The sequence below is a fragment of the Dermacentor silvarum genome, chromosome 4, assembly GCF_013339745.2.
Source record: "Dermacentor silvarum isolate Dsil-2018 chromosome 4, BIME_Dsil_1.4, whole genome shotgun sequence".
Lineage (NCBI taxonomy): Eukaryota > Metazoa > Arthropoda > Arachnida > Ixodida > Ixodidae > Dermacentor > Dermacentor silvarum.
In genome coordinates, this window is record NC_051157.2 from 208,875,182 (window position 1) to 208,892,682 (window position 17,501).

Genomic DNA, 17,501 nt, shown 5'->3' on the forward strand with positions numbered 1-17,501 from the left:
AGCATGTCGAATAAGGGCGTTGACTTTATCTTCTTCTACCCGGGAGAGGAAAAGATAGGGCAATGAGTACACTACCCTACTGAGAACGAAGGCTTGTACTAGCCGTCTGAGATCATGTTCGCGCATGCCTCGGTGTCGGTTAGCTATGCGGCGGATTAGTCGTACCGTCTGGTGAATGGTGGCCGTGAGTTTGGAAATAGTGGCAGTGTTCTTGCCATTGTTTTGAAGGAGGATACCAAGGATGCGAACCTTCTCAACCTCGGGAATGGGATTGCCGTCAATGGTCACTGTCAATGTGGGTGGAGGTCCGATATCCAGTCGTCCATTGGGGGGGGGGGGGGGGAGGACGAGGAGTTCAGATTTGGTGGGGGAACAGGCTAAACCGACTTGGGCTGCACAGGCTGCCACTATGTCAGCTCCTGCCTGTCTCTTGCATAGCGCTAACACTGCCTGTGGTGGTCCACAGTGTGATGTAGTCCGCGTAGAAAGAGTGCGAGAGAGTGGGAATGGAGGCCAGGGCGCGTGCTATGGGGATTAGGGTGATGTTGAAAAGGAGGGGAGAAAGGACTGATCCTTGGGGGGTGCCTCGGCTGCCTAGGGGGAATGTAGGTGAGGAAAGAGATCCGAAGGTTATCTCAGCTGTGTGGTGGCGAAGAAAGGCCGCAATGTACTGATGTGTGCGTTTGCCGACCTGGAGTGAGGACAGCGCTTCCAGGATGGCCACATGGTGTACATTGTCAAAGGCTTTGGTTAGTCAAGAGCTAGGATGGCACGAGTGCGTTTAGCGTGTCGGGGGTGTAGGACATCTTCTTAAAGTTGTAGCATTACGTCTTGGGTGGAGAGGTGCGGGCGAAAGCCGATCATGGTGTCGGGGAAAGGGTTGTTGTCGTCCATATGGTTCTGGAGTCTACCAAGGACGACGTGTTCGAAGAGCTTGCCTAAGCATGAGGTGAGGGAGATAGGTCTGAGGTTCTTGATTTCGAGAAGTTTGCCTGGTTTGGGAATGAAAGTGATGCGGGCGTGTGTACACTGCGCTGGGAGTGTGCCATTACGCCAGCATTGGTTGAAAAGGTCCTTAATTGCTTTGATTGATAGGTCATCTAGGTTACGGAGCATTTTGTTTGCAATTCGGTCAGCTCCCGGAGCCGATGTTGTTCGAAGACGGTGCATTGCCGCTCGGACCTCGGATGTGGAGATTTCATCATCCAAGGCCGGGTTAGGAGCACCGGTGTAGGAGGGTAGGGGGATGGGCGTGCTGGTGGTAAGGTAAAGTCTTTGAGAGCCTGAAGGAGGGCGTCGTCCTCCAAAGGTAGCTGGTGTAGTATGCGGGTAACGTTCTTGCGTTGAGTGGCCTTTGTGTGACCTGGATCTAAGAGAAAACGCAGGAAGGACCAGGTGTCTTTGAGACCAAGATTGCCGCTCATGCGGTCACACAGCTGCCCCCGTTGCTGGTGAGCAAGATTGCTGGCATGGGCCTCAATCTCAGCAACGACGCGGGCTATGCGCAGTTTCAGGGATCGGTTGTGTTTTTGAGCTAGCCAGCGCTTTTGAAGGCTGGCATGGGCTTCTCACATGTGAAGGAGTCGGCTATCCGCTGCCGCTACTTCTTCCGGCTCGGGAATGGTGGATGTTGCTTGTTCTACATGTTGCGTTAGCGAGGTTGCCCAAGCGTCGAGATCCGCGATTGTGTCCGGGGCCGGACACAATCGCGGAGTCGACGAAACTTTGGGTGTTAGTAATAGTCGGGCCACATTTTCCAACGCACGCTACACATGCAATGCTGCCCGGGTCGGCAGTGCAGCGCTACAGGTGTGTCCCTTCGCACGCGCTGCCCACGGGAAGCGCTTCTCATCAACACCACCGTTTTACACGCGCCTTCTCATGGTCATTGAGTCTCTCTTCATGTCGGTCTACTTACGCCGCAGCACACCTGCTTACTTAATCGGCTCATGTTTACTACAATTCATATTGCTACCAAAGCCGCTCACCTTACTTCGTATGACATTGCTGTGTTGCTATCGCATTCATTGCTTCGCCCTTAGGGCGAAACTGTGACATTTTTTTAAGCGATTCTCAAGCATCACCACTCTCCATAAAAATATACACGTTTGCTTAGCAAATGCCGTTTTAGTATATGAGGTACAAGAGGCTTACACTTTTGCTAAAGAGGACAGCATGATATAGTACTCCAGTGGGTGCCTAGTTATTGTGGAATTGCAGGGAACGATGCTGTAGATGTTTTAGTTCGCTAGGCTCACAAAATGATAAAATTTAACGTCTTCATTTGCCAAATGAGATGCCCGTTGCGCTATTAACAAAACCTGCGCCCCAATTACAAAAGAACCTTCGTTTAGTAATTGGGCACCATGTTCAGTACTATTCAGGATAGACCCACTTATGAAGTGCACCATACCGATAAAAGTCAAACGCGCTATAGAAAGAATAATACATAGATTACGACTCCGCACAACTTACACGAAGTGCTTCTTATACAGGATCGGAAAAGTGTTAGCCCACTTTGTTCCTGTGAAGAATCCAATGAAGAAATAGAGCACCTTCTCCTACACTGTAACAAAACTTACATATTACAAAATTACATATTGTTCATAGAACACCGTTGTCATTCTTGGGTGCGTGGCCAACAGAAACATCCGATATTAGGGCAGTACGTGCATTTGTAGAAATTCTTGATAAAACGACAATCGCGGAAAATTATTAGGGTTTTAAAACAGCTTGGAAGATGTAAGTCTTCTTAAGAGGCTTATTAACGAACATTAATTCAGACATATGCATCGACGTTTGCGAGACTTGTGACAACATAGATCTCAGATATGTGACCTTGTACCTACATTGTTCTCTGCAGTGAACATAAATATAGGCTGCTGCTGCTGCTGCTGATGATGATATAATGTGGCGTATGGCATATTTTCACAATGTCCATGCTTCTTTTTTTTTATCGCAGATAGCATTGCTATTGTGTTCAAGCTGATGAACCTGGAGTGTGAACTAGTAGTTTTTGTGTCAAGGCTCGTGAATTACTCGTGGGAACTAGTTTTCGAGTGCTTTCGCGTTGCCATGCCTTTGTTATTACAAGAGTACGCGTTCATCTTTTTAATGCACGCTGGAGGGGAGGAGTAGCCGGCGCGTCCACGAGGCGTTTGAATCGGAGCCATTCCACGTTGTGTAGGTGGATGAGCTATACCTATGTAGGTATAGCGCACGACGCAGAGCACACGACTTGCATCATCTTGCATGGGTAGCCTGTCGGGAACGATCTTCGGCGTTTGCTACCCGCCGCCGCCGATTGCATTCTCGCACCTGTTCTCGCCGTTGCTCTTCGTAGGCGCGCTGATCCTCGGGAGTGCGCACTACACGCGGCCTCCCCGTTACGACGACAGAAGTGAAATTCAAAACGGAAAACGGCAGCTTGTCTTGCCGACAACGCACGACGGCGCGGCCGCCCCGGGAGATCGGAACGAAACTAGGCACGCACGAGATTGGAACGACGACAAAGCGAGGGTGGTGTGAACGTAGACATGGCCGACGGGGGCCGCACAGCGGTAAATCTTTAAGAAACCTTTATTATCTACGAGAGAGTCTACTGATCTTGAAAATGGTGCCTATTGATAACTAATTTACCCAAAAGCAAATCGAAGTGATGAGACGTCTATGGTCTTGCTTAGCATAAAGAGATTTTACATAAAATTTGGGACCTGAGTTGTTGCTTACGAAGTTGAAAAGTGCATGGAAGCCTAGCCGTATGCAGCTTCGCTTTAAAGATGAATGAAAAACAGACGTTCCAGCCCTCGTCCGAGATATCATAGAAAAGGCTTACCCGGGCAGTCCGCCGCTCTCCATCTTGTTGGCGAGCACGACGTCCTTGCTGTAGACGTCGTACTGCCACTGCCTCTGGCCCAGCACTCCGGCGAGCACGGCCCCAGTGTGTATGCCGACGCGCATGTCGACGCCGCTGCGGGTCTGGTCGCGCACCGACCGGATCGCCTCGACCATGCTGAGCCCCATGTGGACGCACAGCACCGCGTGGTCCGGCCGCTCCTCGGGCGCCCCGCTCACGCAGTAGTAGCAGTCGCCCAGGATCTTGATGCGCAGCTGGTGGAACTTCTGCGCACGGACGCCGCCCAGGGAGCAGGCTTAGCCAGGCTCACTGGGACTAGAAAACTTCCCGGAGAGTTTAGTGGAAAGCACAAACCGGAACGCAGAAGCTGTAATCTAATGAGCGCCCTGAATGCCAACTAGCTAGGTTAGAAGCTATAGACCTAAGCTAAATCTCATATTTCACAAAATTAGGTTTACAGTATACGCTGTATGTCCGTGTACACTTACATTTGTACAATTTGATTTATTGCTCTTGAGTTATTGTTCACTGCTTCCACGGACGCTGCTCGTAAATACATAGATTCACTCGTAGAGTTCGGAGTCTTCCTCGCGTGTAATTTCGAGGGCGCAAAAACACATGTAATCACCTGCCACTCAGTCGCACTTAAACTCGCTCTGACGCATGCACGCTGCCGTTCACTGGCACTCGCCCAGGGTCAGACTCACGACCACTGAGGCTCACTTCAACACACTCAGACTGGAACTCACTCCACGTAGAATTCGCTCAAGGTCACTCAGACAGAGATTCACAGACAGTCTCAGCCTGAGCGAGTCGAATGAGGAGTGAGTTCACCGACTAATGCGTGAGCGCCCGTATCGGAGTCGTAGGGTTCTCGTTTCAGAAAACTGGCAAATGACGAGATTTTTTTTACGTTGTCGAGGCGATTGGAGCGCTATGTTACATGAATTACGAGTCGGATTTTGAACTCGTAAATGTTTATCGCAGTAAAGGTTTATTGAGTTGGTGGAAAAAGTTAGATTACTAGTGTAGAAAATGAATGGAAGATGAGTGCTTGTTCTTTTTTCGAATGCACTGTTGTCCCACCTTTAACGATGCACTGTTATGTGAACCGGAGTGGAAGCTGTCCGAATTCATGACGTCATGGTGTTCAGATGCAAGAGTATGCTGACACTAACTTACACGTGTACTTAGGTTTAGGTGCACGTTAAAGAACCCCAGGTAGTCCAAATTATTCTGGAGTCCCCCACTACGGCGTGCCTCATAATAAGATCGTGGTTTTGGCATGTAAAACCCCATAATTTAATTTTTTTACACTCCATCATCAGTAGGTACACGGAGGTCTCCCCTCTGTGTCCCGACTGCGGCGGAGTTAGCGATTTCAAACACATGCTCTGGGAGTGCCCCTCTTTACAGCACCACACGGACCACGCATTGATGGCTGACGCACTTTATTCATTGGTCAAGAGCCACGAATGGATTAATCAACTCCGGGCCGTCCAGAAGGCCCACGATGCGGCGGTGAGGCTTGGCCTTCCCGTCCCAACGTGGGAGCGGCCCGCAGTGTTGCCCCTATAAAAACGGGGTGAAGATTCTTCAGGACCTAAATAAATGTTACCACCACCACCCACTAGCTCAAGCAGTTGGTAAATGTCGTCCCCTGCCCAAAGGGTGCCGCATGACGAGAGAGAGACAGAGAGAGTGGGAGGAGGAGGAGATAAAAGCAGCGCGACACTCACATCGGACAGCTTGTCGAAGCGCGCGAACAGCTCGTTGAGCGTTCGCACCAGCTGCGCCGCCGGACAGGTGGACGAGAAAGCAGTGAATCCCACGATGTCGGCGAACAGGATGCTCACGTTTTCGTGGCGGCTCATGTAGATCTTCTTAAAGGGTCCCTGCACCACGGCGTCCAGGTCCTGCTTCAGCTCGGCCGCCACGTGCTTCGGGAGCACGGACAGCAGCAGGCGCTCTTGCTCCTGCGCGTACGCTCAGAATCAAGTCCCTGCGGGACACTACCCATAGGCACTTCTCTGGCAATCGTCTCCCATTATCAGGTCAATGCGGGGATACGTATCCATGACAAATCGATTATGTTTCCTTTCGGGCAACGCTCACAGCAGTGGCGGTCGTTAGAATTTCTACAACGATAATCAGCACACTTATTTATAGAGTAACGAATTTTCACTAAATATCTTTTTGGTAAGACACTATCGAGAGCAGTTTGTAGTCGGGGAACTGGGACCAGCCGTTACACCGTGCAGTGCTATAGCTACACCCCCACACCTCTAAGACACATCCCTTCCCTACCACCCCATCGGTATGTCACTGCTGGTGTGTATAGCTTATTGTTTGTGTATGTATTCTGTGCAGTGCTGTTAAATAACTTCGAATTAGGCACACAGCCAGCCCTATCCCTGTAATTCGCTGCATGATCGACCTATAATTGACAGTGCCGTCGCTGCATTAACGAGCATAGGCAGTCAACGGCTCGCACAGCAATGTACTGCACAGCGGCGCAAATATAGTAACGCGTAGCGACTGAGGAAGCTTTGAAGGAAACTGTGACAAAACAACTGGCACTGAAACGCAATGTAGATCCCATCGGTGTTCATTCTTGTTAGAGTACGCTCCTCCAGGAGGAGAACAATTCCGATGAACTAATGCGCCAGCGCAATATGCATGTCGTGCACCGAAGTTCATAGCGAATATGTACTTTCTTTTTTTCTTTTTTTTGCACTGGCGCAATTTACACATGACTGCTCATTGGAGCCTCAGAAATGCATCGTATCTTGCGGTCCATTAGAAAGCGTGAATATAAAGACCGCTCTTTTGGTCCGATGAAGTGGGACATTTACAACCGCAGCTGCCAGAACGGCGCTTGAGTTTATTCTCAATCGAGAAAACATAAGACGCATTAACCTGGGGACAAGCAGGGTTACGAGGAAACTTTAGCTGAAGGCAATTGCGATTTCATTTTGTAGCGTTAGCTACACTGGCCTAGCCAAGCCCGGCCTGTAAACACTTGTCTGCTGCCTTGTTTCTAGACGTTAAAGGCGCTTACGACAACGTCACCCATGAAGCCATCCTTAAAGCGCTATACTCGCGGACAACTTTCTGTGGCAATGAAGGGGAAGCTACGGGCGCGTGGATGCTGCACCTGTGTTACCGCGCCAAGTAGTCCGGCAGCGTTTGACCGCGCTTTTGGTTGCTCGGAACAGACGCTGAATCGACGCAGCATCCTCGTGCGACGGTTGTGCGTTTTCTCAGACGCGGAAGGGAAACACCCACAAGATAAGCAAACTTTTACACTCAGTGGTGTGTTCGGTCTTATTAAACTGTTGCTAATGAGGTGTTAATGTTTTCTCTTCTCCAGCCTAACCTAACATGTATTTAAACTCGGGACTCTTTTCAGAAGCGCTCTCAGCTGTGGGCGCTTGGCCTCCGTAGCTTTCCCTTCATTGCCACAGAAAGTTGTCCGCGAGTATAGAAGTAATAGGACTTGGTGACAAGACATACCTCTGGGTTCGCAGCTACCTACAGATGCGATCATTCTACGTGCTGACCGGGGATGGCCCGACACCCCAGTATTACAGTAGCCGCGGAGTCCCTCAAGGCGGAGTACTAAGCCCGGCGCTCTTTAATCTGACCCTTATTGGACTAATCGGGAACCTGCCAAGCTCCGTTCGACTCTCTATCTACGCCGACGACATCTGTATCTGGACGTCGGGGGTGACACGGCTTCAGCTTCGCGCTCGGCTTTAGAAGGCGGCCTCATCGACATCATGCTACCTTCGTAAACAAGGACTGGAGGTGACGTGGGAAAAGTGCGCAGTGGTGGCATTTACGCGGAAGGCGATGTCTGCATACGGCATATCAATCAACCGACAAGTGATATCGTTCAGCAAGAGTCACAGGTTCTTGGGAGTTGGGATTGACAGAGATATGTCCTGGACTCCTCACGTCAACCACGTGAAAAAGCGCCTGATGGCTATTTGTCATCTGTTCAAGTTCCTTGCAGGAAAGAACGGGGGGGGGGGGGGTATCCACACAATCCATGTTACAGCTATACAGGGTGTTGTTTGTTGGGTTCCTCCGGTACAGCCTACCTGTTATATCCAACACCTGCAAAACTAATTTGCGTAAAATTCCGAGCATTCAGGCGCAAGCTCTTAGGATATACCTTGGAGTACGCAGTGCGTCAACGGCTGAAACTATCGCCATTGCTCAAGATTATTCAATCACAACGCACATCGCCATCAAGGCAATGCGTGCACATGTCAGGCACACTGCCCGGACTCCTTGCAACCAGCTCGCCGCACTCGCCGTGGAAAGACCCCGCACGTCATATAGCACAACTGTCAGCGCATATCGTGCCTCGATTACATCGGGGTACGCACCTCCGGCCAAGCTGGTGTCCCCTCCATGGTGTTTGTGCCGTCCTGAAGTCCAACTTAGAATTCCAGGACTTCAGAAAAAGTCAGATTTATCACCGTCTGCACTAAAACAATTGAGCTTACTCCTGTTGTGCGAGAGATACAGCGGTCACGTGCACGTCTATACGGACGGAACGACTACATCGACCAGTTCTGGCGGTGTTGTGTTTATACCGACGAGAGGAGTAACAATGCGATTCAAGACCTCACATGTCACGACGTCCACGGCTGCAGAGCTCACGGCTCTGCGCAGTGCACTTCAATTTATAGACGCAGAGAGTCCTGGTACATGGGCCGTGTTTTCCGACTCGAGACCGGCTTTACAAAGTATGCAGGCAGTTCTCCGACGTGGAGCTCACGAACAACTAACGTACGAAATTGTCAAACTTCACCACGACGTCAAACAGAAAGGCCACGAAATTATTTTCCAATGGCTACCTGGCCATTGCGGGATCAGTGGAAACGATCTCGCTGACAAAGCTGCCCGAGAGTCCCGTCAAGAACAACACAGCATTCCCATTACTCTTTCCAGGACAGACGCTGTAAGGCAGCTTCGTCACCTGGCACGCAAGCTCTCTTTAACAGAGTGGAACACCCCAAATATAAGGCGCACCAGGCTACACGAACTGAACCCTTCGCTTCAACTCCGACCTCCACCCGGGATTCACCGACGTGAGGCATCGCTTCTATACCAGCTGTGGTTGGGAGTGGCTTTCACGAAGGCGTACGGTGCTTTGATTGGAATGACCGAAAGTGCTACGTGCGACGTTCGCGGCAGCAAAGACAACATAGAACATTTATTGTGTCACTGCGATCGATTTGAGTCGGAAAGACAAACTTTATCGAACGAATTGCGACAAATTGACGATCGGCCATTGTCCGTGCAGGTGCTCCTTGAAGACCGTCCCCATCGCTCTTCGGCCCACAAAGCTGTGAAGGCACTGTTGTGTTTCTTGAGGATGACTGGCCTAAGTGAACGCCTTTGAATTGCTCAGGCCCTCCACGTGCGTGCGCAAGCTCACCGTGTCCTTCCCCCCCCCCCCCTCTCCTCTCTCTATCTCACCTTTCTATTCCCTCTTTCCCGTCCCCCAAAGTAGGGTAGCCAACCAGACGCATTTCTGGTTAACATCCCTGCCTTCTCTTTCTCTTCTTCTCCTCCTCCTCCAGTCTATTAATGAGGTAATCTTGATGCGGATCCCATATTACACAAGCATAATTAAGTATTGTTCTGACATGTAAGAAGTATAAAGTTTCTTTAACTTCGCGCGTTGCCTGTTTGAAATTTCTGCTAATAAAATGTAACCGCCCACTAGCTTTTGCTATGACAGTGTCAATCTGTTTATGCCAAATGAGTGATTCGGTGAAATAGGCTCCTAGATACTTGCATCGCGACTGTATGTCGATAAGCGTGCCATTAATGTTATATCGGTGCTGAAATTTGGATAATTTTCTAGAAAAACGTATGCTACCGCACTTTTTTATATTTAAATTCATGTTCCACTTTTAACACCAGTTCGCTGCCTTATCTAAATCTGTTTGCAAAGTATCTGTCATTTTCAGTAGTAATTTCTCTGCAAATCACACAGTCATCGGGAAATAGTTTTATGGGTGATGTAATTAGTTCGACAATGTCATTTATGTAGATTAAAAACAACAAGGCCAGTACACTTCCCTGACGAACGCCCGAAAAAAACAGTTATTGGTGAAGATGCGGTGTTGTTTAGGACTACAAACTGGGTTCTTCCGTTTAGGTAGTTTCGTATCCAATTTTGAACGTTTTTGTTTACATTTAATGCAGCAAGCTTTTTATGTAAGAGCTTATGGGACACAGTGTCAAAAGTTTTTTGAAAATCAATAAAAACCACCTCTACCCGACTCTCGTTATCAATGGCTTTGGATAAGAAGTGCTGAAATTCTATTAGTTGTGTGTTGCAGGAATAAAAGATGTAAAAAAGCGTTTGAGTCAAGAAAGGCATATATGTTACTATATAAAATGTGTTCAAATATTTTGCAACATATCGACGTTAAGGAAATCGGCCTATAGTTTTCTCTGAGTTTTCTATCGCCCCATTTAGAAACTGGTGTCACGCTTGCCGTTTTCAACCTTGGGGAATGAGGCCTGTTTCAAGGAAAAAACTTATAGAAGATCGTTAAATACGGAGCATTGATGCTATGACACTCTTTAAGGACCACTGGGGATATTCCATCAGGTCCAGTTGCTTTTGTTTCTTCTAAATGCCGTAATAAAGAATCGACGCCACTAACATCAAATTCAATGTCTGGCATCATATCGCCCTGATTGGCGTTGTTCATAAGCGAAGTCTCCCCAGTAGATACTAGCGAAAACAGAGATTAGAAGTACTGCTTAAATCTGTCTGCCCTCTGATGGTCTGACGTCACAGTTTTGCCATCGATATTTAAGGATGGTATGTATATGTCTTCTTTTCGGTTTCGTTTAACATATTTCCAAAACGATTTTGGGTTTTCTCTCAAGTCCTTATTTAATTTAACAAAGAATATATCTTTCGCAGATTTAATTGTTGCTTACAATAGATTAATTATCTCTTGCAAGCGTTTCTGATTTGCCAGACTGGTGTCGGCAGTAAACGTTCTATACGTTTGTCTTGCTTTCCTTATAAGTTTACGTATTTCTACGTTAAACCAAGGCTTTTTTTTTTGCCGCAGGTACCTGCATGGAACATGAATTTCGACTATTTGAAGTATTTTGTCCCGGAATGATGACCACAAAGTTAACGAACAGCGTGCGTTTGAAAGATACTGGAAAGTAGGAAAGAAATTTTAAAAGTTTGGTCCAAATAGCGTCATAGTCTCCTCTGTCGTAGCTGTACACTTTTCTTTGCGGAATTTGCGCCATCCCTACTCGCTGTATGTTAAGTTCTATGACAACTGCCCTGTGGTCACTAATACCTGGGCAAACCGTAACTTTTGATATTAAGTTCGGCTCATTGCAAAGTACTAAGTCTGAAATTTCATTTGCTCGCGTAGGTTCCAATACGTACTGCTGCAATCCATTTAATCCGACCAGTTCTTCGAACTCTGTGTAAATACGGGACCTATTACCAGTCACACATCCGGCATTCCAGTTGAAGTCAGGCAAATTTAAATCACCCCCCAAAAATACGCTATTAGGCACAAGAGATAGCATCTCAGACAGCAGTCCGAATGAGTCGCTGCTGCCGGGTGGGCGGTAGAATGTCCAGTGTAGTACATTGCTTTCTTTAGGTAATTTCACAAGGCACCAGGCAGACTCAGATTCATTTTCAAATAAAATTTGTGTACTTGGCAATGCATTTGATATCAAAATAAATACTCCCCCGCCATGCCCATGCCTATCTTTCCGATAGACAGTAAAACCAGGTGGAAAGATTTCTACATTAGGTATAGTCAGCAACAATGGAGACGAATTACAGCAAATGATTGAGGTCCTCAATCGGAAAGTGTAAGAATTGGGTTGAAGATGAATATGCAGAAGACAAAGATAATGTTCAATAGCCTGGGAAGGAAACAAGAATTCCGGATCGCCAGTCAGCATCTAGAGTTTGTTAAGGAGTACGTTTATCTAGGTCAATTACTCACATCGGACCCTGATCACGAGAAAGAAATTTACAGAAGAATAAAATTGGGTTGGAGTGCATACGGCAGGCATTTCCAAATCCTAACTGGGAGCTTACCACTGTCGTTGAAAAGAACAGTGTACAATCATTGCATTCTACCGGTGCTAACATATGGGGCAGAAACTTGGAGGTTAACAAAGAAGCTCGAGGACAAGTTAAGGACCGCACAAAGAGCGATGGAACGAAAAATCTTAGGACTAACGTTAAGAGACGGGAAGAGAGCGGTGTGGATCAGAGAGCAAACCGGGATAGCCGATATTCTAGTTGACATTAAGCGGATGAAATGGAGCTGGGCAGGCCATGTAATGCGTAGGATGGATAACTGGTGGACCATTAGGGTTACAGAATGGATACCAAGAGAAGGGAAGCGCAGTCGAGGTCAGCAGAAAACCAGATGGAATGATGAAGTTAGGAAATTTGCAGGCTCAAGTTGGAATACGCTAGCGCAAGACAGGGGTAATTGGAGATCGCAGGGAGAGGCCTTCGTCCTGCAGTGGACATAAAATATAGGCTGCTGCTGCTGCTGCTGCTGCTGCTGCTGCTGATGATGATGATGATGATGATGTCTAACCATGATTCGGTGCCCATCACGATCTGAGGTTTAACAGTGGATACTAAAGACATGAAGCTATCGACTTTGTTCTTTATGCTGCAACAATTTACAAGCAGGACAGAGAGCCGTTCAGGCTGCGAGCAACGTGCAGGATTATCTTGGGGAGGACCGGAATTCGGAATGCGTCATTTGCCTCTATCCAGTCGCACATGCGTCTGTAGTGGAACTGGCGTTCGCATATCGCTATCCTAGACAAACGTTTGCCCATTGATGATCAATTTATCATAACTCAAGCAAACACAATTTTCTTTGTTTTCTCTTTTTTTCTTTCGCTTAATTCCAAAGCTGGCGTCTTTTTTTCTTGTACGGCTCGACTGAAATCTTCAGAGATGCCGTACGAAATGCCTTTTAGTCTGTAAGCGTTTTAAAAGACGATTTCTCTAGCCTTCCGCAGTGAAAAGCGTGCTACTACTACAAAAACGGGCCGTTTTTGCCTTCTCTGAAAACACCTACGCGGTGAGCCCGTTCAACCGAAATATCATCAAGTTTCATCACATCTTTGCATATTCCACTAATTAGTTTTTCAGACGCCTCCCACGTCTCGTTATGCTCCCTGTCGGGCAACCCGAAAAATTGCAAATTCTGTCTACAGCTTCTATTCTCCAAGTCGTCTATTTTAGCCATAAATTTATCTTCAATTTTTTCCACCCGAGCAATACGACTTTCTACATTGCTTGTCTTCTCGATTAAGCCCGTAATTTTGGATTCTAATTCACTTTGTCTTGTTGTAATTTCCGTTAACTTCGCGAGCACAGTTTCCTGGCCTGTTTTCATTTCTAAGAGAATACTTTCAATGTTTGTCATTTGGTTACGTTCCATGGGCCCTGGATTTAGTTCTACGCTCCCCGATAGAAGCAGTAAGATTTGGGAAGGCGTCAGACAGCCGCCATAGAGAGAGAATAGCGTAGCATCAACAAAACACAGGCTGGCATGTTTAAAGCATTCAATCATTTGTCGCTTGCTAAGTATATCCGTGGAAAACATTGATGGCATACATTGAAAAATACATTTCTCACAATTACTAGATTAGCTGCTCCTTTTAAATGCGACATGTCTAATCAAAATCGGTGGAGCAATTGCCAAGAGAAACCATTTGACTCTTATGTATTTAGATAGGAACTCCAGAGCTATAGCTTCCTCTAAAGAACAAAACAGCGCAAAACGAATTGCCAACCTCTTCCCTATGTCCCCGTGTTTTCTGCGCTGTTTCGTTCTTACGCATGGTTTCATACCAACGTGCCCAGCTTTTAGTCTTGCTGGCCAAGCAAGGCACGTCTACATGCAAGCATGTAAGCGAAACAATAAAATACCAGTTCTTTGTTATTATTATTATTTGTCATCGACCTTGATAGAAAAGGCGCTCTGTTTCTCACTCCGAAAGACGACTTCCAGGAACCAAGAGCGCCGGTAATTTGTCGACAGCTGCGACCCGCACACATTTCCGCGCACTGTGATCATCGCGGATGATCAATCGCTCGGCAGGCCCGTCGGTCTAGGCCTAAACAAGCGGGAAAGCGATCCATAGGCAGCGCGCCTCGCTGCTAATCCTGGCTACTGCATAAGAACGAAGGGCCTCGCGCACACACGCGCAAAGAGAAGAAGCGCCGCTGATCCGGCCGGATTTCCGGAGTGGATCGCCTTACCCTTTGTTCGACGCTGCGCCTCGATCATTCAGTGAGGTCCCGGGGAAAAAAAAAGCAGAGGCCGTGCCGTTTTATGCAGCGAATCACCGGCAGTGCAGCGTGGGTCAGAGGAGAGCGAACGGAGTGGCGACGCTAATCGAGCTCGGCGGTGGAACAAAGCGCCTTACGCTCCGTGGCGTGCTCGCCGATCGCCGGTGTGGATCGCGACGCGCGAGAGAACCTCCATCAGCGCTCGAACACTTGCTCGGCCTCCCCCCTTCGTAAGTGTGAAGCGGTGTGTGTCCTTGGTTCCGTTCCTGTTCTGTGCAATGTTACAAGCGATTATCGAAACCTTCGTGCAACGCCGCTTTCTTTTTGTTGCGATTAAAGCAGTCTTAGGATACTTCGGGACCTTTCTGGTATCTCTCCATGTCCGTGCTGGTACCTAAACTCGTTCACACCAACTTGGGTCACTGGGTAATTCACGATATATTGGGCAGATCGTCGGGCTGCCGTGCTCAAGGAACCGTGTTCGAAACCAACCGTCGAGCATGTCTTAATGCGATAAGCATTCCTTGGAAACTTCACTCAGTTTGCGGTATGTATGTTTGCCTGTATAAAACATATTTCAGGTCAATTTGGTAGTGGGGTATGTGCCATTTCGTATGTGCCATTCTTCATTGACACAAAAGAAAGCAGAAGTCTAGTAGAATTTTTCTGGTGCTCGGTGGAATCGAGCCCGCTTCATTTATATTCATGCAACCTTGTATATTCAGACACGCCCCACGCAGGCACCTCGTGGAGGCGCCTGTAGGTGACGAGAGGTAAGCGCCTGAGGCTCAAGTACACGCCTATTGCATGACGTTTTTCGGCGGCGGTTTATTGTTTCGAGGCTAATCGCACTATCGTCAACAGTCATCGTGACCTGGTTCCTGGCAAATATTTTTCCGAAAATTGTTCGTAAAGTTTTCCTTCTCATGAATTTTAAGCATTCAGTAGTGATCCACGGTTCGCGAGCTCTGCGCGAACGTTTCATAGTTTTATATGGAAAGCATTCATCACAAGCTTCTCTAAACGTGTCAATAAACGAATTACACGCTAAGTCCGAATCATTGCAACAAGGGAGGGCTTTATAATTTGTGTTTAACAAAAACTAGCAAATTTTTGTAAGCGTGTTTTTGTTGATGTCTCTAAATATTTTCGAATTTTTCTTTACTAACACTAGCCTTGATTCCTTGGCTTTTCCCCTGACTTCTTCTAGTCATACCATAGGAATCCAACAAACAATGATACCAAGGATAGCATAGGAGGAATTAGATGTACTTATTCATTGAATTAAAGCAATAATAAACTAATCAAAATGAAATGAATGGGGAAAAAGCACGCTTAACCTTGCACTCGGCCGTGCAACGCTTGAAACAGAGAAGCTGGGCGATCGTAGCCCAGCATTTTCCCTAAGTGCGCGCAAACGCTTCATCTTATTACTCATGATGATGATAATTTCCTTTCCCGCGTCTCGGACTTACGGCCGCCACTGCGCGTTGCATAGCGCAGCTTGCAACACCGACACCACGTTCCAGCAGAGCCGCTCCGTGAATGTGTCTCTCTGTCGCTCTCATAGCGCGCAAAACCTTTTATTCACCTCGCAGAGCACGAGCGTGCGAACGCGCCAGCTGTGGACGAAGACGACGTTGCTCGAACGCAATCATATGGTTAGCATAAATGCATGTTCTGCAAGAGTGGCTGTATAGCCTAGTGGTTATTTATTTTATTTATTTATGTACATACCCTAAGGGCCCCTAGGGGAATTACATAGGGTGGAAATTTACACAATCCAAATTTGCATCACATACAACAGAAAAGAGAAAGGCACGCACAGAAAACCGGCACATCGTACAGTTGCAAAAAAAAAAAAAAAATCCACATCACGCATAGCAACATTCACTTGGCATAACACAATTCGATGAATATGTACTCTGCTAACATGGAAATGTTACATGAATCGTATCATAGTCCTTACATTCAAATTACTGCACTGTTCTTGGTTCAAGATGAGCAAGTAGGGCTTTCTGACGCTCGCCTTGGGACCGTGTGTACGCGGGTTCGAATCCCACCTCGGCAACAAAGTTTTTATTTTATTTCTTGATAGTTTCTTGATACGAACCACAAATTACGGCTAGCTTAAAGAGCTTCGCTGTTAAAACAAGTGGCCCCAGGTGGGGTACGAACCCACGTCTTCGCATTACGCGTGCGACGCTCTTACCAATTGAGCTACCGCGGCGCCGTTTTCGCATCCACTTTCTGGGGTATTTAAGTATGTCTACTAGAACTAAATCTGGCCGTGCTGGCCAGCGCCACACTTGACGGCGGATGTGGAAAATCCTTTTTTTTTATCGTAGGCGTCACGTGTACGTGGTCTTTTTGGGTGAAGGCAAGTAGTTAATAAACCTAAACATGCTACGTGAGGGCATCAATGCTGCCGGATTTGAGGCCTCGCTATGTAACGAACGAGAAGAAAGGAAACTGAGTGCCCGATTGTTATTAGTCATATCATAAGAAGCCAACAAACAAAGGCTGGCTTGTTCCTTCCAAACAATTTTTTTCTCTTTCTCGGTTCAAACTGAAGGCGATGTCGGATCTTATCACAAAGCGGTGATCACAGCTTTTTGCCCTAACTAACACTTGTACATCCCGCACAATGATTGCGTTTTTGCCATCATTCTAACGTCGAACGTGACAGTCATCGGACAGTGTTAAAGGGGCACGATCGCATGCAACTTTCCGAGGCAAATATTCTTGGATCATGGCCCCATGCTTCGCAGGTTTCCAATGCAACGTCTTTAGGAAACTGAGTGACCTCAGTGACCGACTACAGACATGATGGGCAGCCTCGCGTGTTCACAGTGCTAATGCTTCCGCCCTTCCTTTTCCCCCCTTCTCCTTCCTTTCCTTAATCCCATCCCCGTTGCGTAGGGTGGCAAACCGGACGCACGTCTGGTTGACGTCCGTATATCTTCCTCTCTCCTCTTCCTCAATGCTAGGTTAGACAGAGAGTACGAAACGTATGGCTAATTTCTTATCCCTCTTTGGGGTGTCATCTGTGCTACCGAAAGAATGTACTCATTATTCGTAACCTGCACCTTGCCGCGAACTCAACTTACATATGTCCTTTGCTGCTGGTAGAGTCGATGCCATAGTCACCAGTTGCCTGCTCAGTAGCAACGCGTTTTTCGTAGTTTTGTATTGTGTTGGAACCTTTCGTATTGCTAATTCAACGTCCTCATAGAAGTCTTCTACTTCCTCCTAATCATCATGAAACCGCATCTAGTCAAGATAAAATAA

The 17,501-nt window shown here is 47.4% G+C and overlaps 1 protein-coding gene across 4 annotated transcripts in view; it reads right to left on the reverse strand.

Moving 5' to 3' along the window:
* LOC119449210 (adenylate cyclase type 3) overlaps positions 1-17,501 on the reverse strand; it is a 233,067-nt gene that overhangs the window by 175,263 nt on the left and 40,303 nt on the right. Inside the window, exons 2-3 of one of the 4 annotated variants that reach the window (XM_049666344.1) lie at positions 5,596-5,832; positions 3,836-4,122 (exon numbers count right to left, since the gene is read on the reverse strand). The exons of 2 other annotated variants lie outside the window; for them this stretch is intronic. In XM_049666344.1, coding sequence (XP_049522301.1) covers positions 3,836-4,122; positions 5,596-5,832 — 524 coding nt within the window. The remainder of the gene's footprint in view (positions 1-3,835; positions 4,123-5,595; positions 5,833-17,501) is intronic. One more of the 4 variants, XM_049666341.1, reaches the window with a different exon arrangement.